Source organism: Strix uralensis, chromosome 7 (assembly GCF_047716275.1).
Source record: "Strix uralensis isolate ZFMK-TIS-50842 chromosome 7, bStrUra1, whole genome shotgun sequence".
Taxonomy (NCBI): domain Eukaryota; kingdom Metazoa; phylum Chordata; class Aves; order Strigiformes; family Strigidae; genus Strix; species Strix uralensis.
The window spans coordinates 18,686,594-18,709,392 of NC_133978.1; the positions used below are offsets into that span (position 1 = coordinate 18,686,594).

At 36.7% G+C, this 22,799-nt stretch overlaps 1 protein-coding gene across 5 annotated transcripts in view; it reads right to left on the minus strand.

Moving 5' to 3' along the window:
- ADK (adenosine kinase) overlaps positions 1–22,799 on the minus strand; it is a 291,237-nt gene that overhangs the window by 244,517 nt on the left and 23,921 nt on the right. For all 5 annotated transcript variants that reach the window (XM_074874605.1, XM_074874604.1, XM_074874602.1 and 2 more), the window contains exon 3: positions 9,419–9,472. In XM_074874605.1, coding sequence (XP_074730706.1) covers positions 9,419–9,472 — 54 coding nt within the window. The remainder of the gene's footprint in view (positions 1–9,418; positions 9,473–22,799) is intronic.

The following is a 22,799-nucleotide window of genomic DNA, read 5'->3' on the forward strand; positions in this document are numbered from 1 at the left end:
ATGGAGCATTATGGAAAAATTAAGTCTGCGTATTCAAAACTCAGTCTTCAAATACGTTGGTGGTTCCACACAGTCACGTCACTACTGTATTAGCACCGCACTTTGTGCATATCTGGAGCCAATGCAAAATACAGTTAACATAACCTCTCACACCATTTTCAAATTTGTTGTAAAATAAAAAAAAGTGTCAAGAGAAGTGGTGAAGGAAAAATCTCCTTCTGGACAATCATGCCTCACTGACTGCCCAAACTGCATTTATTGAAACATGAACCCCAGGGGGGGACAAGAAGGTGAAATTATTTCGTGCTGTTAGTGAAGCCTTTGCTATGAACACTCAGTGAACAGCAAGATGAAACCCTTTACAGGAGTTCGGAATACTTGAACCTTCCAAGTCTGGGCATTCAATACAGTGCTGTGGGCTACCTGCTCAGTCTGTGCTTGAGGGTGATTTCAGGAATAGGCAGCAAAAGCAAAAACGTATTTCCTTGCTTTAAACAAAGTATGTAGAGTACATACTAAGTAACAGTAATTACTATCAGAAAGAGCAATAGAGTAACTCATCTCATTAGCTCACTACATAGAAGAGCCGGGCAAGTCCACGCCAATCCACCTATTTCTGCATAAATTTTCCAACTGTAAGAAATTGTTATGAAAGATCAATTTAACTCAATAATCAGTACTGTGAGAGCTCCTGAAAGCTCTCAAATTTGAGCTGGAATTACAGTTTGGAATATTCTGAAACATCTTCCCCTTGGAAAATCTTTTGATATCTCTGCTTGTACCACTTATAATATACTAGTGATAATCAAAGTAGATGACACAGGTACTTGGAAAACATCTCTTGAAGGTAAAAGAAGAAAAATTAATATACAAAATTAAGTTGAATAATAGCAAAACTACAAAAGAACAATAAATCTGACAATAGGAACTTCCATAACTTGATTTAAATTAAGTTTCAGTCTTCTAGTAGCTGTTTTACTTTTGGGTTCTCATGTCACACACAAAATATTCTGGATTCTCCACTGGCTTTCACATCCATCTTTCTCCTTCCTCTCCAGTTCTCCTCCTTCCTACTACCATGGAAGTGTTGGATCACACAACAGTCTCAGACAAGCAGCTCAGGCTACAAAAACAAGTTTCCCAGAGGAACATGAGCCTTGCTCTTATCCGTCAACCATATGCCCTCGACAGAGTGAGTGGTGGGGTTTTTTTGGTGCCAGGGGAGGGCGCTACAGCGGTGGCCCCCCTGTAAGAAGCTTCTCAAAGCTCCCGCAATCCGAGTCAGACCCACCTTTGCACCAAGGCCGGGCCAATTAGCTCTGCCTCTGCAATAACATATTTAAGAAGGGGAACCTGGGAGGAGTTGGGGGAGTTGTGAGGAAGAGTTGCAAGGAGAACATTTGTGTGAACACCGAGGTCAGTGGAAGAACAGAGGAGGAAGGAGGAGAGGTGCACTGGAGAAGACACTCCCCTGTATCCCATGATGAAGACAGTAGGGCCACCCCCCCTGCCACCCATGGAGGTCTACAGTGGAGCAGATGACAATTTGCAGCCTGTGGGGGGCCCCACACCAACCCACGTGACTGCACCCGAAGAAGGCCAAGACCCTGTGGGAAGAAGTCCCTGCTGTGGTAGTTCAGCACCGGGAGGATTGCAACATGTAGGAGTGACCCACACGCGTGGGTGTGACTCATGTCGGAGCTGCTTTGTGGAGGACTGTCTCCTGTGAGAGGGGGACCATGCAGCAACAGGGGAGGAATGCCAGAGATACTGGAAGCAAAGCTGAGCCCGGGTAGAAGGGAGGGATGGAGGAAGGTGTTTTCAGGACGTGGTAATGTTTATCACAGTCCTACTCTGTCTGTTACCTGTTGTTGTTGTTGTTAATGTCTGTATTAAATTTATGTTCTTTTTTTCTTCCCCTAACAAGTCTTTCTTTTGCCTGTGCCATAATGGTAAAGCTCATCCTTCCCTATCCTCATCTCTATTCCTGAGCCTTTTGCTTTATTTTCTCCTTCCCAGCACTGGGGAAAAGGCGGGAGTGACCGGCTGTGCAGTGTTCAGTTGCCCTCTGAACTTAAACCACGACATCATAGCTATTATTATCATAAGTTTTCTTCTATTTTTTAACAAGTAATCAGTGTCATATAAGAATGAATCAGTGCTAATTTCCAAGAGCTGCTTAATAATAAAGAATATTCTAACAGAGTCTATAAAGCTACATAGCAAAGTTTTGCTTATATACACAAAATAACAGAGGCAGAAGGCCTAATCACAATACTGTATTGATACATAAGCACAATTTTAAAATATTGATCCAATATATTTACCACCCTGTGTAAGTAATCTGCAAATTACTTATTTCATATCATCAATACCAGGATGCAAAATTAAATTATGCAATATAATTAACACTTGTAATTTTTCATTTTAAAATTAAAGCAGATGTGAAGATTGCCTCCATCAAAGAAGGAAAAAGCATTTCTACTATAATTTAGATTCTTAATTTTTTGAAATTTTATGCAGGATTGTCTGTTACCAAGAATTTCATGAGATGATTTGCGTAACACTGATTTGCATTGGTGCTGTATTCAAAAGATTTGGGTGGGGCCGTGGGCAGGCAGAGAACTGAAAGGAAAAATAGAGGGAGGAATCTGTAGTAGAAATTTTGTGGCTAACCATAAATCATTCTTCTCATACACGTGAGTCAAGACTTTATATATACCATAGAAGTGATAAAACAATTCTAGAAAAATCAAACTGCAATTTAAAGTAATTTCTACAGAGGGAGCCAACAACCCAAGGAACAGGATTAACAAAATGCATTCCAGATCAGCACAGAGTTCTTCCCAACCATCAATCTGTTTCATTACATTTGCATGTTTATTGAATATCCACAGCACATCATCCAGATTTTTACTCCACATAATTCCCAAGCATTTAATGAGAGTTTACTTAAAGAAATGCTTGATTAGAACAAGAACCGTGTCACAGAACAGTGTCAATATACAACAGAATTTATATTTGCTTTGGGAAAAGGTGGCAATTTAAGAAATTGATCATTATAAATTACTTCTTATTCATTAAAAAGTAGTTTAGAAGTTTCAATTTATAGCAATTCTAAAAATATTTGGTCTGGTAAAAATAATATCAATTCCACAGTAGGCACTTTAACTGAAGTTTTCATACAAACCTCTACAACAGGAACAGACCAGTATGATAGCTTGATCTAAAAAAATTAGGAAGAAATCTAAAATAAAGTTGTGTCAAGATAAGAGTTGGTAAGCTTTTTCATAAAGCTGGGCACCTTGTTATTGCCATAGCAGTTTTCCACATTACTTCATTGCCAAATCACATTTCATATTATATACTAATCCACTCAAATGTAATTACAAGTGAGGTATATTATACAAAGTAACTCAACAGCTTTGACAGACATCTGTGACAGGTTCATGCATCACCCCAATCATACAAATCCTCTATGTTGTCAGCATATGTTGAGTAGGCTGATAAAAGATTTATAGCTTAGTATTTCTGATATTTTAGTATCTATTTCCCCCAAAACAATTTTCTACCCTCATTTTCAGGTTTTGGAGGGAACAGGATGAATAAAAAACAAAGGTATTTTAGAGATACTATACACCAACAGGACACCTAATCCTAAAAGCAACATATACGGAAAGATTTTTGAAAGTGTTCCTGAAGATAAGCTACACCCTCTAGTGGCACAAAATACTGTAGTTTGGTTGCTTCCAACAGCATTTAGACAGACAGTTGTACCCCTCTATGTCCCCAGCATTCGTATGTCTCTCACTGCATGCTGAACCGTCAATGAGGCATGGTTGCGCAGTACATGGGTTTGAGGTTGAGTGCCTTAGCTTTTGCACTTAAATACTGTGATAGATAATGATCTATACATGGTAACCCCCCCCCAAATACAAGGAAACCCCACTACAACATTCCCATGAAGAGGTTCAAATCCCTTTCATATCCTCTAGCTTTCTAACATACCCAGACTACTTCTAAACCCCTACTGTAAATGTCTCTACACTTTCCAAAGCGTCATACAGTTCCCCTTAACCCCTAAACTGCCCTACTATGCCTCCACCCTTTGAATACTCACCTATATACATCTTGGCTAAAGCAAAAACAGAACACACACAAAAAACCCCAGATGTTACAGATAAGTCAAAACTGCATCAGTCACCCAAATAGCTGTTCTCAAGCTGAAGAGTCCCTCTCTCCCTTGTTCAGGTTCGCTATGAAAAATTATTCATATAGCAAGTATGCAGCCAACAATGAAATACCTAAATAAATTTCTCTCAGCAAACTTGCAGCAGAGGAACATGTCTGCCCTTCCTTCTAACTGCAACACATCAAACAGCTGACTGAAGAGAAAGGAAGCTTATATTTATCTTCTTCCTCTTTCTCACTTCACTGCCTGTATCTCTTGTAAAAAGATAGATTATGAAAGCAGAGGTGGCTGTGGGGCACAAAATAGCTGCCCCATTTCCTACTTTCTCCTTCAACCAACTTCCAAAACAGTTAAGTATTCCACCACAGCCAGAACTGCTTAAAGAAAACAGTTCATAAAATTGTACAACCAGCAGTCAAAACTGTATTAAAACAAGTGTCCTGAAGCATTGCTTACAGACTCAGTGGTACCACTAAACTCCAAACAATGCTTTTAAGACTCACAATGAATACATTTTAGTTGCCTATTCATACAAGCTGGTCAAGCTACCAAGATTTTGCTACAGGCCACATTTTAGTAAAAGAGAATATTACTAAAAAACCCCCAACACCTCTGCCAACACTACTCTACCCAGTGAAAATGGACCCTGTATTGGGCAATGGATAAACAAATGAAGTGTTTCTACTTTAATATCAAGACCATTTGATATCACACTCCATCGTTTGCTGCAGCTAGCTTAAATTTATTCTCCTCAAAAGCTTCTGATGTGGAACCATAGTAAAAAAAAACTCAGCCAGGCAACAGAACACGCACATGCACACACATGTCTATACTTGTTTAATATGACCTTCAGTTGAAGTCATTCAGTCCAATTCTGAGAATTAAAAATAGGAGCAAGTCTTGTGAAAGGACTATACAAAGGGTCACGAGAAATATTTTCTTTTTTTTTTTTAAGTTTATACTTATTTATTGTTCTCAGAAGGGGAAAGACATATGCAACATTAAAGCCTCACCAACTTTATGATGTTCAAGTTTCCACATCAGTCTTGCAGGATGGAATTCTTTTGTACCCCTCCTCAAAGTTACAGAGGATTAGTTGGGTTGGGAGAGGTGGGAAACATCTCCAGGACCTCTCTTCAGCCACAAATGCCTGCTTACCTTGTAGAACAGCTGTGCAAACTGAAGATACTACTGTTCCCTCATCTTTGCTATTCTCACTGCACAGTAACAAACTTGCCAGTGAGAACAAATATGATTACTCATCTGATTCACGACAATACTGGCACACTTGGCTTAATCATCAATTAAGATGATTTGAACTGATCTGCTAATTTTACATGGAGGCAGACTAAGGAGTCTCCACACATTCCACTCCCTGGCTGAGCTGCAAGACAGTAACCTCCCCAGCTTGTGTGCATTCAGGAGCTGATTGCGGTATGGCAGGGTAGATATTTCCAGTTGAATTCTGAAAAGACTGTATATACACACCAACTTACAACTTTGGTGCTAAAAAATTCCTTTAAAATAAAAAAGTACACACTAATGAAAAGACACAACTTTAAAAGGCTGCTAAAGTCAAAGTGAATTGGACGCAGAAAAGAAAAAAAAAAAAAAGGTGAACTTTCATACCTTAGCTCTTAAAATAGAAGTACGATGCCATGCCTGTAAACTAACTCCAGTCTGTCTTAGTGGCTGTATCTCTAGATAACTAAGATTCAAGGACAAAAGGATCAAGCCAAGTCACTGTGTAGCTGGCCCAATTACCTTTGGAGATAAGGCATTTATTACTGAACAAAATTTACGTTTTATGAAGAACAGCTACTGAGAAGTGATCTCTAAGAAACTGAAGGACATCTGACAGTCAGAGAAATCATTGTGATACTATTCAAGAATGCCAAAAGAAGTCTTCTTTACTAGGTAAGTCAATATAAAAGCTGTTGACATTTCAAAGACTGTAAGATACAGTATTTTAAGCAGGGGGGATTTTGGCACTGAAGAGGAATACGTAGAGTCTAACTTTTTTTGTATTTGACTTAAAAACATTAGGACAGGTTCAAGAGAACACCTTAGTTATAAGGGCACTGAACCTAAGAACCAGTTTACAACCAAATCAGCAACAATCACCCTAGTGCTAAATTGTCTTGCACCATTCCCTAGAACTGGCTTTTCTGTTAAATATGAAAGCCTATCCAAATATCAGAAAAGGATAGTTAAGTATCTAATAACTCATCTGTAAATTAAATCAGAGAATTTAGCCTGAAGGACTGAAAGTGTGCTGACGTTCCACGATGTTTAATCTGTTCTGTACCATACAGTTAACATGGTCTGAGAAGAAGAGCACACAGCATATTAGAAAAGTTCCAGAAGACCTCTCTTGAAACAACGTGACACTGACCTACAAGAGTTTTCCCCTGGTCAAGTATCCAGCGACATTCAAGATGGCAAGGTCAACGGCAAAAGCATGTTCAAACTCTTCCATTCTAACCAACAGCATATAAATAATCTCAGGAGCTACTGTAGTGATAATAATTAAAAACCAGCTGATTCACATAGAACTGCATCTAATTCATGTAAAACTTTAGTTTTACTGAATTTTCTTTAATTAAAAGGGGCTCAATTTAAGAAGTGACTATGCTGTAAACTAAGTAACTAATATGCAACTAAGTAATATGCAACACACTTAAAATGAAAAGCTCAAACAGGATTTTCATGTTTAAACTACTTCAAATGAAATCTCATGTCAAAAGGCTCAGTTTAATCAGTATCTATTGTGCAAATAAAGCTTGTGTACACAGTACAACTTGTACTGTCCAAAATACAGACCTGTATGTCATTTAACTGGTGTTTAACTCCTCAACATGCTAGCACTTTTAATACTTCCAGCTTCTATCTTTTAAAAATGCTCTAACACATTTAATGGGTTAATCACAATTATGCTGTCCACAAGTGCTCTGTCATTAGAGAGTGCTCTACATAAACCCAATCTTATCTACTGATCAAATGCAACTGCTGTTGTCTGCCTTTTGCCTGGAGCTCAAGCAGTTTTAAAGTCACAGGTACATTACCATGATGTACAAATATAAGTTAAATGTCTTTTTTCATCCTCTGAAAGAACATGGAAATTTTGTTTGGCTAGTAATTCAATCACTAAGGCTTTTAGCAAATAAATCTTTTTCCAAAACAATTAAATCTTCGTTACCAGAATACATTTTTACCGTTTGAAATGTATGACCTCACTGAGAAACATCCAAACTTTCAACATGGGAAAACCTGACACCTATAGATATTAATGCATCTTAAACAGTTACCTCATCCTACACATGTATAACTGCTTAAGTCTTTTGGGGGTACTATGAAATAATGCAAAGTAATGCTAGTGTAATAATGGGAACAGATAATTATGTGCAGGGGCTGAAAGTCTAAAATAGAAAAGAAATGGTGTTTTTCTTATATCTAAGCATGCAGATGCACACAAAAGGGGCCAAATCCCCCACTGTCTCTATCCTGAAAGGAAGAAGTGTGAAAGTAATCCTAAAAATCTGTATCTTATTTGGAAATATGACTTTTATATGAATATTCCACTAGTCATCATGGAGAAGACACTGAATAAAATTATATAAGGGCTGACAAGTGAAGCATTTTCTACAGTCTTTCATACCAACTATCTTCAAAAAAAAGCAGTCATGTAATACAGACTTGAGGGATGGCAAAGAGGACATTCACATAGAACATTTCTCAGGCAGCTCAAAGAACAGTGAATGAATGAGGCAAGAAGAAAACAGAAGTTCATGCACTGAGTATAGCTCTTCAGCCAGTGGCATTAATGTGTAAATTAAAAACAGCAGTAATAAGAGAGACAATTACTTCACATAATTAAGAGCTTTAAGAACAAGAGAATTTTTAAACTAAATTGTGAAATAATAAGTATTATAGTACTGTAACCTTTATGCTACACATACAAGAGAGCAGGAATGTTCCAGTTGTGCATCTTTTATTTACTGAGTACTTTTTTCCCATTTAATATAGTAACTGTTGATTGAACTAATCAGTCATCACAGAAAGCATATCAAGCTCTGATAAGTTCCCTCCACTTTCAAAACATGTATACAGTTCAAAAGTCAGTAACTTGAAGAACTTCAGTATCTGTTTTAAAAGCTACTATTTGAAAAAAACAAAACCAACCAAACAAAACCAACCCCAACACAACAAAAAACCAACAAAATCAAACACACTAAAAATGAAGGTTTCAAAACCAGGCATACAAACTCAGAATCCCCCTCCTCCATATCTAGATAATGCACAACAATACCTACCAGTCTTTTTACTTTGCATTTTCTAAATACATATACACATGCTTATGCACAGTACCTAGCATTTGCTTTCAACTCGACTGTAGAGCTTTTGGATTTTAGTACGTGGTGTGCCAAAATAAAAAATAAAGATTACTTTGCCTGAACATGGAAGACTATCTAAAAATTGGAATAAATCTGAACTTCAAGCTTCTTTGGTTTGGGCGCATCTTTAATAAAGGAGCAAAATAACTGAATATGCTGTTATTGAAATGTTTGATTAAGCTTCCTGTGGCTACTTCTCCTGCAAGACAAAAGAATGATCCATTCAACAATGGATCTTATTTCTTCCCTGGGAACAAGAGTTTTTAGGGTACAAAATCAGATTAGCCAAAACTAGCAAAATTTCAATATAACTGACAAGGCACTGGTGACTCTTAGCTACACTCCACAACACAGCCCGACTGCGCTGATGAGAATTTGCAAAGATGGGAATGGCCATGATACCATGCAAGTAGGAAAATTAAAATAATGTGTCAACATTGAACCTCAAAAAAATCCTTTCATTTCTGCCAGATATAAACAAACATTTCACTTATACACAGTCATACTGCAAGCAGGCAGTAGCTGTTACTATAACCACTGTTATACATAAAACATCAACTAGGATGAACATTGAGACATTTAAATTGCATGTGTACCAACTGCAGTTAAGAAAAGAATTTTTAAAACAAATCAATGAAAAAAAATTTAAAATTTTTTTGGAAACAATTAGTTTTCAGACATTTTGTGTAATTTACAGCAGATAATATTGAAGAGCAGAAGCTATTTATAAAAACACAAAATTTTTGCTTCAGGTCTTTAATAATAAGATATGTATGTACATAGAAAAGTAAATACATATAACATGCATGTATATCACCATAAGAGAGCTTACAGTTCTTTGTGCTTCTCCTCTGCCAAAATTTGGTCATTTGGCTTCAGCCCGTACCTTGAAAAAAAAAAAACAAAACAAAACACAAAACAATGTAAACAATGTAGTTACTCCTTTGAGAATATAGCCATAAAATGTAGTTTTTTAGTTTCAAACTGGCAAATAATTAAACTATGTAGTATTTGTTGATTCCAGTACCTCAGGTATTGCAAAGACAGCAGCAAAGTTTTCTAAAAAATTTATTACATGTTCATTAAAGTAAACTTAACATCACACAAAACCTTTGTTTTATATCCTGGCTTCAAATTATATCAGATTCTTTGCCTTGCTATATATCCAAAATCATTGCACTTCATACCATAAACTGTACAGCGATCTTCTCATTTGGATCTGACAAAACATGACAGTGAGGAATACAGACAACGCGAACACTAAAACCAGCTGTAGTGTTTCCCCCTGTACCATATAAAACTATTAATACCAAAAACATTCTATAGAAAAAATACACTTTAACAACAGGCTATTTAAGAAAATTTCTGCAGTTCATACAGGCAACCTCTGATGAAAGTGAGAGCTTGAGAGAAATAAATTTTCTTTGCTAACTTACCCTAATAGGCATTTTGACAGAATAAGTTGCCTACGCTGTCTGAACCAGAGGGAAAAAGGAACCCCATCTCCCCCAGCACAGGCTACTACTGGTCATGCTGCAGGCTGCATTGTCACTCACTTTGGAAAACCTTTAAGAAGTGACCTCACTTTTGTTCTGCCTCAGAACAAAATCTTTTGCCATCTCAAAATATTCCACAAATCTAACTGATATGGTTTTCTATGCGGTTTGTTTTTTGAGGTTTCTTTTTCTCATTTGGTTGACTGGTTTGTAAGAAGTCAAGTGTCCATTTGATAATTCTGCAAACAGCTAACTGCTCACACTGCAGAAGGCAGAAGGTTCCCACTGTCCCTTTGCCCTCTGTTCTTGTTCCTTGCTCCAGTCAACTGCAGAAACATAAATTACTCCTCCTGAGGAAAGATTCTGGTCACCAATCAACTACAGTCAAGCTATCTTGCAAATTGATTTTTGTTTCAAATAAACAGATAAAATATGTTCGCTATTCCTTATAGTATTTCCTGATGATACTCTCTGAAACTTGTTTTTTCAGCATTCATTTAAAATGCAAGCACCAATCCTGGACACATTCTCAAGCTCCCTAGTGCTGCATTCAAACATACAAGACACCGACTGACTGACCCATTTTTCTTGTTTACATATGCAGGGACTGCCTTAGGTTATTTGCCATAGTATCACGCTGACTTGCATCCTTTTATCCACTTTGCTGTTAAATCCTTCATGTAGTCACTTCTCATCAGGATACAGTGGGGTCCATCCACATCCTCCTTCTAAATGCAGGGTTTGCATTTGAGTTTTACAGCAAGCAGACTATACTATAACACTGTTCAATAACAGATTCAGGTCACTTGGTTTAATTGCCGAGTCTTCTTTATAGTTTGCCATCCTATCAGTCTTTAAGCTACAGATTTTAACTGTTGTGATCTTACATTTACTTCCAAATCAATGTTTTCTGTAGTGAACACTATCAGGCTCTTTTTCTTTAATGAAAGAGTGTCTAGTCCAACACCAGTCTCTTCATAATGCTGCTACACCTCCCTTATATGTCCATTTGTCATGTCTTAATTAGCATTTTATTGATAGCAAATACTTGTATATCAGAGAAAAAGCAAAGAGCTACTGGGAAATTCTAAAAGGAACATCTTTCACAGGACAAAGGACACTAAATCTTCTTATGTAACTTGCAATCTTACTTAAAATTAAATCAGGTTGGTTGTTAAAAGGATCTGCCTGTCACATACAGATATACCCTTGGCTAATATGCAATCCATTTTGTAAATGGAGACCATTTTGCCCATTAAAAAACATACCTGCATAACCTCACAACTGTTCTTTACTAAAAATAACACTGCATGCTTTTCCTCTGACCAGAAATCATACTACTTCAGCTAGAACTGAATACAATTTTATCTGCTGAGGATATAGAAATAGTCTCTATACCTGAGCTTTTTAAAGCTTCTAGATTCCTTGTTCCTTCACTTTTTTTTTTTTTTTTTTTAAATCCACAATTTAACACCCAGAGTTATTTAGAGGAAAAAAAACAAATATAACCCTTCACTACTTAGACTAATAAGTCAGATACAACAGAAACCATGTAACATAATGGGAATGCTGTTTAACAGATGTGTGATTTTTGCCTCGGGTACGTTACTGACATACCAGAGAGGGGTGAGGGAGAGACACAGTTGCTACCCCTGAGGTTTGCAGAATGGTTCCTTTGGTGAACCTTAGTTTACCTAATCTTTTTCACCACCACCCCCTTCTTTCACCACAAAAATGGCATTTTTCAAATATTCTTCCTTGAGCCCTAAAGATATTTCTTTGACAAGTTGCTATCAAAGGAAGTTTCCCACAAAGGGACATGCTTGTAGAGTTCAAACATTTGTTAGTACTATATGCATTAAGACAGGATGCATATTATATTTCATACACAGCCGCTGAAGTATTTAAAAAAGTTAAATGTGCAACTAGCACAGTGAACAGCTTACATAATATCTCCCAACATGTGTTTTGTAGGCAAGATTGATAAGCACCAGTTGGCTCTTCCTAACTGACGAAGGTTAGATTTGGGAGAATTTCTCTAAAAAACATTTTATGAGCCGAGGATACTAAATGCAAAATTGAAGCTAAAGATACACAGTCGAAAAATTTAGAATAAGGACATTTAAAACCCTCTAAGCAACCAGAAAAACATACTGTACATCTGTTATACATTTACATACCTAGTAAGTACAAGAGAAGCAAAGAGTCTATGGAAGTAGGCAAAGTAATTGAAGGGACTATAACTTCACTTTTTTTCCTCTTTTCTGCCCTGTGAATTTCAAAGTTCAAGACATTCTAGAACATTAAATAATGATTATTCTTTTCAACTACCCCATACCAAACTGTGATACAGTTTCAAAATGTTAACAGTCTCTTCATCACTGCTCAAGATCTTATTTCAAAAAAGGAACCTAAGAATAAAAACATGCAAGGGTCTACAGCAAGACTGTAGGTAGGTGTCAAAACAAACTGTAGTACCTGCCGAAAATTATACATTTAAACACTTTGATATTTAATCTACTGGAAGAGTAGCCAATGTTCCAGCCACGCCGTTCAAAATGGCAGCTGCACATAATCGTAAAGATGGACAGAATAAGCACCCCAACCGCAGAAATTATCACACTGCACAGCTGCATGTTTCCACCAAACGGTGGTGCAGCTGCCTGCCCAGATAGGCACACCCCAGTCTCTGAGCATCACAGCTGATGGCTTCTGACAGTTCAGTAGGTTGATTGTACCTTGGGTAAAACTTCCACTTTTGGAAGACAGCAGCTTTCTCCCCAAACCCAGTTTCTTATGGAATTTTTTATCCACATCTTGGTCTAACCTCTAGATGTCATCATATCATAGTCACTCCAACGTACCCTGTTCTGATCAAAGCTCAAGTGACCTAGCTGCAGATAGGAGCGAAGTGGGATCATTATCCTATCACACATCCTCTAATAGCAGTTTAAATGAGAAGTTTCATGCTGCTTTACAATACTCTTTTCAGTGTCGAGATTTTTTTTTTTTTTTAACAGTATTCTTTCCAATCTGGTTACAAAAAGGCATGTTTAAGCATTTAACTTACCAGGACAAACGAGGAAACTAATTCCCCTACATTTCATCAAGAAACAAAGACCCAACTCCAATTCACACTCTGGAAAAGCACCTCTCTGTCCTTTGACTACAGTGGAGCATAGTGATACAGGATGTCTAAATTAGCCTGCTGAGCAAGACAATTTGAATGCCTCCCATCAGTCCCCCCGATTCCATAACTTCAGAACATTAACAAATTGGCGATATATTTCAATGAGAAAAATCTTGAAATAATTGAGTTTTAATTATCAACGATGTTTTCAACTTCCCAAGACAGCTATCCTGAACTTCTCAATCTTCTTCCTCATTTGTTTACTGTAACCAATAACTCTACCAGAACTCAGATCTGAAATTCCTAATTGTTGTTTCCAGAATCAAATTTTATGTACTTGCAGATATATACAAAGCCCCCTAAAACATTCATTATAAATTCACAATTACATTAATCTTAAATATTTTCCCTTTTCCACAAGCCTGAAAATAAAGTAGCACAGAGCCAGACTAAAAGATTATTGTAAGCATTCAGAGGACAGATAGTATACAGAGCCATAATGGCGTTCAGGAAATTTCGCTAAATACGGTCTATTAAAAAAAAATGCCAGGGCCACTTGGGAAGACTTTTACTGTGTTTAACAGCTAGAGGTACAATTCTGACCTCACATTCTATTCGGTTATAGTGCTAGGAAAAAAAAAAGAAGGCAGTATATTCTTCTCCCCTTGCATATATATGACTTCCCTAGCATTCACCTACAAGTTCATTATCTCAATTTCAGTTTTTGCAGAAATATAACATTTTTACTAAATGTCTGCTTTTCATTTTTTAAGCATACTAAAACCTGTAAGTTGCTCTGACTTCTGCAATACATTTTAAAGATCCTTCTGAAATGGTAATCCTACAACACTTCTTTATTTCCCAGCTCCTAATATGAGAGTGTATGAAAATGAATGTGCTTGGACTGTCATCAGCATTTTTACAATAATGCTTTTAATGTAACAAACAGCCATAAGGCACGGTTCCCTTCAGGCAATATCCAATTTTACAAAGCCTTAACCAAATTAAAAAGAAAACACGGCCTACGCTAAATATGTACTGGTGAAAAATTCCAAATGAATATCAAGTTCAGATCTGCTCTACGAACAAGAGTTTCCTGAAAAACTGGTAAAACTCACCTGTCCAAAATAAAAACTGGTGATGAGCAGTTCTAAAAAACGGCAATAGGTCTTCATAGCTTCAAAATTAATTTACCTTGAAAAATTACTGAGTTGAATCCACAAACCTAAGCAAAAACTTACATAGAAAAAACAGCTAAAAATTGCAGATATCAAACTAAAAATCAGCACATAGACACTGCAGCTTGGGCCAGAAGAACCGAGACAAAATGTCCCTCACGCAGACTACCCAGAAACAAAGAGGTACAAAAAACTGTATACATATCAGAGTAATATTTTCACCAATATTTTCAAGAATACTTGTGAAGGAACAAGACACTACAGATAGGGGTTTTTTTTGCATTAACTATCACTGTGAGCACTTAGCATATAAAAAAAGATTAAAACTATTTCAGTAATACAAAGTTATGACAGTAAAGCACCCTAGGAAGCTCTAAACATGTATCTATGCAGACATTCCTCTGCCTTGTTTGATATAGAAATAAATATGAACTTTTTGCCACAGTACATAGCTCTAACCTCACTCCCCTTTAAGTGCACTTGGGCTGTGCTATTCCATAAGCTTATGGAATGCTTTGCTGCAGTTACTGTTCTCAGATTGATTAAAAATGGAATTTATGAAAGGGTAGATTTCTAAGATGTTCTTTGAACGTTGCAGAAAAGTCATCAAAAAAAGGAACAGAGTGCACTTTCTCTGTTGGTTTTACTAACCAGACAAGACACATAGAATTTATGCTACGCTAGGCTATGCTTCATCAATAAAAGACAAGACCTTTTAAGACAGAGCTCTGCAGAAGCATTCTTCATAAATTTTCAACAAAGCCATTAAGAAACTTTAAGGACTTCAGTATAGTCTTCTTGTATTTCAGATTAATCTAAAGAAGTTTCCATAAAAATGATTCAGCAATTATGTTGCTTCAACTTTCAAGTGATGTTAAGGCTACTTTAACTGTTCTAAAAAAAGAAATGCAGTCCTTTTTCTGTTGAATTTTCTTAATTATTAATTTTGTAAAAACTAGGACAACCAGCCTGTGGGACACTGGTGTCCACATGTCCTTTTTCAGACTTTATTGACTGCTTTCTACCAAATGCAGTTAACGCATCCCACGAGACTTTTCAGGTCAGAAACACAGCCATGTGTGAACCTGCTATAACAGTGCATCCTCACGAGCATTTACAGACCAATGCACACAGCAAGCCCAACAGAAGCTCCTAAAACATTTCTAACACATCAGATTTATGGGGGATGGGTACAGAAGGTCAGCCTGTTTCTCAACTTCTTCCATCTGCAATTTATCAGACAGAATGAGTAATGCTGCCATAACTGCTAACTGCATCTCTTCTGACTTGATCTAGACAGAGATCAAAAGGCAAAAAGTGAACTGCTTTTCCTACAGTAGTAAAATACTACTTAAAGCAAGGTAGTATTTCTGCATTTTTGACAAGGCTTATAAATTTCAGTTAATTCTAATGTACCCTTACTCTTCTAATTAGCCTAGTAATCTTTTTCATGTACATAAATATGAAGTTTAAGTACCATGACTTCTGTTTGTTTGGATCATTACTTTAAGCTTGCTAAGCCAGATTCTAGGGGCTGTACATTTTCTAAATCAAGATGAAAACAAAAAACCACAACCCAGACCACACCTCATGTATAAATTCAGCAGCCAAATTCATCATGGACCAGATACAACCAGCTAATCCAAAATTAAAAGTTTTTTGTAACTGGCACATACATACACCCTAGTCCAAATATTTGTTTTAAGACATCTTTTTCCCCCATTAAAAAAAAAAAACAAACAGTAAAAGGCTTTGATTCATAACCTGAAAGTCTGTCTCTTGCCTGACTTGCACTGTTTTTATTCTGCCAGTTTAATACATTTGCTTTTTCATTTTTTCCATAAATTCCTCTGTTGCTTTGCTATAGCCTCCCAGCTTCATCATCTGAAAGGCACCACACTCCCCACTCTCTCAAAATTTCTCTCCCCTTTAGCCTCTCTCCTATTCCATAATAGGGCAGTTGGTCCCCCCTACACCTTTTCACATTCTTTCTTGGCCTCAAATTGACAGCAAAACAGGACCCCCTCTACCTTAATTTCTGGTTTTAATGACAGCTGATCATTATTCATTGTTACCTTAGGATGACCTTCTACAGGTTAGACAATTTTAGAAAAATTCCTTACTGAGTAGATACTGGTTTGTTGCCAAATGAAAAATGCAAGTCCAGAACCTCTTCCTTGAAAAACTGAAAGATTAAAGAGGGATTTTATGACGGCAATACAATCCCGAAGAAAGCCTGCGACCAGAAAAATCTAAGTTTTGCAATAGTCCATGTATACCAACAAAAGAGGCAATAGCTTAAAATACTTTTCAGACATTCCTTTAGGGAAGTATTAGGGCTGTGAGAGAATGCACATTTCAGATTGACTCCAACATGGATCAGTGCTAGACCCAACACTATGCCACACATTTATGAGTGACCTAGAGTTAAGTACAGTAGCTACTGATGAGATCCACAGATGACAGCAGACTGGCAAGGGTATGTAGTGTCAACAGAACATTCTAGCAGACAGTAAGATGAACCCATTCAAACACAGTTACTTCAAAATACAGACAGATGCAGAGCCAAGTAGGTAAATAAAAATAATAAAAATATGGGCAGAGGTAAAGGCATCCCACAAAGCAGTAACTTAGGGGGGTGGGGGGGGGAAATAGGTGTCATAATTTGCTACTAACCCCACCCAAGCTTCCAACTCATGTCTAACACTGAATCATCAGTGAACTACTTCTATATAGAAATAGGAAAGAGCAAAACAAATCAAAATGAGCAAAAAAACCCCAGAGTAAGTGGTCAGCCTCATTAAAAATGGGATGAAGTAATTCAACAGAAAAACATGTAGTTAAGACATTTAGCTTTGAAAGAAGAAATGTAGGTGGGAGTAAAGCGCACACTAGTGGTAATGGGAGAGAGACATGAAAAAATAGCAACAGGTGGTTAAAATACTTCTATCTGAAGACTGTTGAAAATAAATTACTTCACAGTTATCAATGACAAAGAATCAAGTTCTGCTAGGGAAAGAGCATGTAGCATTGTCCCAGCAGAGAATTACACTGCTTAAAAAACAAAAGCATCTGCTTAAGGAAAAGTTTAAGTGCAACTCAAACCACAGAACATGGCTGTTTCATTTATTTAAAAAATCCAGACTTTAAACACTGCTACTGGAATATAAATATCAGGGCTGAGAGAATGAAGGACCATCTTGGAGAACCCATGGAGTAATTTCTGGTATTATCATTTTTACCCAGCTATTAGTACCCAGTTCCTGTGTATTAGTGTGACTGGAATCTTATTTGGCTGCATCACATCCTACACAAACCTCTGCTTTGCAGAAAAAAACTTGGAATTTCTGGGTGAAAGGGATCTCAAAAACATTAGCAGAAATATTTTACCACAATACTTATTATGAAAATGAAAGATGGATTTAAATTTCAACAGACTTAACTCAAAATTTTACATTCCTGAAACCTAAATGAAAAAAAAAAAAATAGTTATGTCATAAATTAGAAGCATTTTGTTTCCCCAATTTCTCGCATGGATACAATCACTAATTTAAACATAAACATATTTATATTGTTTTATAGTTTTTCATTTTCTTCTTGATCAATGTTTTCCTAAATAGTTGTTTCTAAATTATTGAGTGTAATAAGATAGACTCCCCGCTGATAATATGGTTGGAAATCAGGACTTTAATCAGCTATTAATATTATAAGACAGATTTAAAGGGCTTTTGAAATTGAAGTCAAAACAATAATAGGTTTAAATGATTAAAAGGGATTAAGAAAGCCAGGAAAGTTCAAAGCCTGTTAATCACCAGGCTGTGGAAAACTATGATCATTTAATAGGGTCAGCCCTATCACTTTGGACTTAAGCATATAGTAGTGGCCTTGTCAAAACAGTTCTCAACTAGTGAGCTAAAAATTTAAGACATCTAAACACTTCCAGTATACAGATAGAGAAAAATGCTTTTTCAGTAATAATTTTTGAAATATCTGACTGCAAGCACCTTTTAAAAAGCTTATGCACTCTGTACATTTTTTTTTAAAATTGGTTCTCTGAATTCTATACTCATTGCACTGGTAGAAATACACTTGGTTGACCTTTAATAACTTCAACAAGGAATAAAACAATTCAATTTGTGCAGAACTATTGGCAGTTCTTCTTACAGACTGAACTCTAATATATTCCTTTAGTATTACTTCTTTGAGCCTTCAATATTTAAAATAATTTCTTTAGTCATATCAGTCATTTTGCATTGTTTCTGTTCTTAAATCATAACCTAACCCTTACACACCCATTTTCTTCAACCAGAAATAAACACTGGTTTGTAGTTGAAGTCGATTATAAACACAAACCAGCTTTCATAATCTTGCATTAAAATTTCATTTGTGTAAAAACTTACTTCTGTTGGCTTTTTTAGGTAACATATACATAATCCGAACTGGAATAAACTGAAGGGTTCCTGTTCTCTTTGTAGCTACCCATGATTACTTGCTACTATCACTTTAAAATTCATTGTTCAGACCAACTTGTACCAGTTCTACAACACATCCTGTCAGTACTGGTGCTGAAAATCCCCAAATACCTTACTGCTGCATAAGGAGCTATGCTCTGAGAAAGAAATTATAACAAAGTATCATTTGGCAAACCCAGAGTAGTGTGGTTGTGGATGTGACCCTGAGATTCTCCTGCCTAGATTTATAGATTTTAATGATTTCTTTTAAATAAAGACTCTCTGTAAGCCATATATGAATAGCATTGCCAGCTACTCAATTCAGTTTCTTGCAAACGAATTATTCTTCTCAGGAGAAGGCAGACTTGTAAAGCAATGTGCTTTAGGTGTCAGGATGAAGTGTGACAGGCTCTACTTCTACAATAAAATACAGGTTAATACTTTGGACAAACTAACAAAGGCAGTAGCATTACACTGTTGCAAACATAAAACAGTGTTAGGCTCCATCAACATGCAATACATTTAATAACTGAATTACAACTTTGTCCCCATACTAGATCTGTCTCTGTCTCTAAAAGAAAAAATGAAAACAGAATTTCTAAAATACAATTATTGTAGTATCTCTAGTACAAAGAAAGAAATGCCACATCAATAAAAATCAATTAAGACACGGCAAAAGACAATTATTCTCCAGTTAAGAACTCAAAAGCCACAGTCAGCCCAGAATATTACTTTCAAGCAATAAAATCCTCCAAAAGGAGGATACTGGAAGTGCTGAGGCTGTATGGAATCTTCATTGATGTTAAATACTTTATTGTCTAAAAAAATGCTAAGAATTGTCCTTTTCATCATTCATAGGGACACAGAGAAAAAGACTGATGTATCATATTTAAGGCAAAATGTATTGCTCCATTTAGAAATCATAAGGACACTAACAGTGAGTCTTACACACCAGTTAAAATTTTTTTCTTGTTTATTTAAAAAATATAGTTTAAGATGTATTGCATTTTCCTGTTACACAATTTTATTAATGTCTTTCTGTTTGTGACTGGCTAGGCAAAAGTATCAATTCCATACTATTACTGCAACCTAAATGAGTCTTCATGCTACCTCGAAAAGCTAGATCTCTTCCATCATCTGTCTGCACCTGAATACTTGTTACAGGACAGTCCAGCTTACAGAAACTTAGAGAATTGCCATGGAGTTCGTATGCCTTAATTTGCTTTCTCTAAAAATTATTTTTAACACTGACTAGAGCAAACAGCAAGCTACAGACAAGTGTTGCAGCTACTGTGAAATTCCAGACATGCTGAAAGAACTTATCCAAGTCACTAAAGGCATTAGCTTTATTGGAAAAAAAAGAGTATATAGAAAATGGCAGAGAACGTTTCTTTACTGCACTGAAAATTTTAATTTCACCCTAAAAAAATGAAGGAGCAATACCAAGATGGAGATACAGGGCTCTTGAGAGATAAACTCCTTGCTCTGCTACCACTAGAGGATCAGACATAGCAAGAACAGCAATTACTGCTTCTGGGAAGAACTGTTCCTCCTTTTCGCCTCTAGCCATAGCCACTGTTTTGTATCTTAACCCCTCACCCACAGTGGTAGCTGCAACATCAAGCCCAGACATCCAAGGATCTGGCAGAGGAAAAAGGGACTGAGGTATTTGGACAGTTCCTGCCATTTATGGCCCAGAAGAGCTTCCTGCTTTGGCTGAGTAAGAGTTTTGTCCCAGGGCTGGTTCTAGAAAAGTGTTTTGAGCATTTCTAATTCTGTGAGTCAGCAGAAATTTGAAATTCAATACCTTCCTATTTTGTAAAGTTGCCAGGCTTCTTTAATTAACTTTTTACCCCAATTTACATGTAAAACCTGGAATGTCCTACTTTTGAAAACAAGTCAGCTACACCTCAGATGTTCCTGGCTACAGCAGAGATTTGTAGTTGGTGCTTTCAAAACAACAAAAGGCTAGCAATTACTCAAGCAACTTACTCATACTAATTAATTTGGTATTTGAATGGTGGAATCTGTTGATACAACTCTACAGTTTGCCTTAGCTTATATATACTAGCATTGTCACTAGCACAAAAGCTGCTTAAGACAGAAGTCTGGGATTTTGCACAGGCTAACTTTTGCAAAGGTGGTAAGATCAGCTGGGGTTTTTTTCCCCTTAAGTAAAGCAGGTAACTAATTCCCAGCCCATAATCCTCTGAAATGTGATTTCCAACAACTTCAAGCTTATGGAATTGCAAGCTAGATTAAAAATATTACAGACATTGGAATTGAAACCGTATCAAGACACACATCCAAATGCTTTACCTAATGTAGACCAATTAACAGCTGTGTTCTGTTTAGCACTTTAGTTGCTGTTTTCTACTGCTGTATGTAACATCACAAGCACAATTCAAAACCAAAATAGCTTCAATGAAATACACTAGAACACACTCTTGCAAAAATGAAGTTATAGCAATCAGATTTGGGGAAAGGTCTTCAATCTCTTTTCCACAGAGCAGCTCAACAAAAAGAGTTCCCAAGAGACACATGAGATTTTGAAACACTTTGCCTCTTCTACTGGAAGGCCAGGGAAATAGAAATATTAGAAATTAAAGATTGACATTGTAACTACAGTTCTTATCTTGAAAACAGAACAGATAAGGTATGCTAGCTTGAAGCCACTTAAGACACAGATTAAAACACTTGCATCACCATGTACCATTTTTGGTTTTCTATTAACTTAATATCCATAGTTGAGACTGCATGTCACCTTTACTTAGATGTGTCAGGCACTGAATTTGGTCATAGTTTCACTTCTCATGAAGGAAGATGACTACACTAGATGACTATCACTAGAGTGATAGCATAATTTTACAGTGATCTTTATTACCTACCTTCCTACCAGTGGGAAGCTCCTGTGGCCTAAAAAGAATAAAACCCAGCTTCAACACTAAAGAAGTAAATAGCCTCAACAATACAAGAACTGAAAAAATGTCCATGGTAGTATTTGTATTTTTGTAACTTCTTGCTACTGTTCACTTGTTACAGCTTGTCATATTAGGCAGTCGTATGCTCCCCTTTATGATTTGTCATGTGCATCTCAGATTCTTGCATTGAAACTTAATCACTTTTGCTGTCACTTCATGACAAGGGAAAAAATACATGAAAAAAAAAAAAAATCACTGGACCACTGGAAAAATAATCACCCAAAATTGTTTAGTCATAGCTCCCTAGTCTTCATGTGATAATAAGACAGACATAAACCCACAAGTTTAAAGTAGAATTAAAAAAGTTAGGATAATTTATACATCCAAAATAATTCATGCAGCTTGCAAAGACACAGAGCTTTTCTGATGCAATTTTTGAGTTGTCCTAAGAGATATAGCGTTGTTTTATAGGATTTAGCACAGATTCAAAATAAGGATCTAATGGTATAGCAGGACACACAGCACAAAAATCTACATCTGATTGATAAATTCAATTGAAACTCATAATAATTAAAACAAAACAAGGCACACAACACTTTCACTGAAATAGGTCTATTATCCCATTAAATAGGGAATCAAGGATTTGTAAATGAAAGATATTTGTTCCCAGCTCTGCATTTGATCAGAACTTACTAGGGAACTACAGGCTTCATGACATCCTGCAGCCTACACCACAGACTTGGTCTCCAGTAACTGGGCGTATCGATGGTTCTGCCCTGACAAAAATAAAGTAAAATAGCACTCAAAGAGCTGGTTTACCCTTTTCCAGCCCTTGACTAAGGGAAAACAAGAACACCGGTAATTAAGAGGAAGACAGGCTGCCTCCACCCTCTCCCTGTGGCTACAGCAGAAACCACAGGTCCAACACTCCAGAAAGGACCAAGACAAGAAGAGGCAAAGCACAGAGCAGGCCTGGACGTGGTTATGTGACACAGAGCACAAGCATAGTATCAGGTATCAACAGTGGCATAAGCACC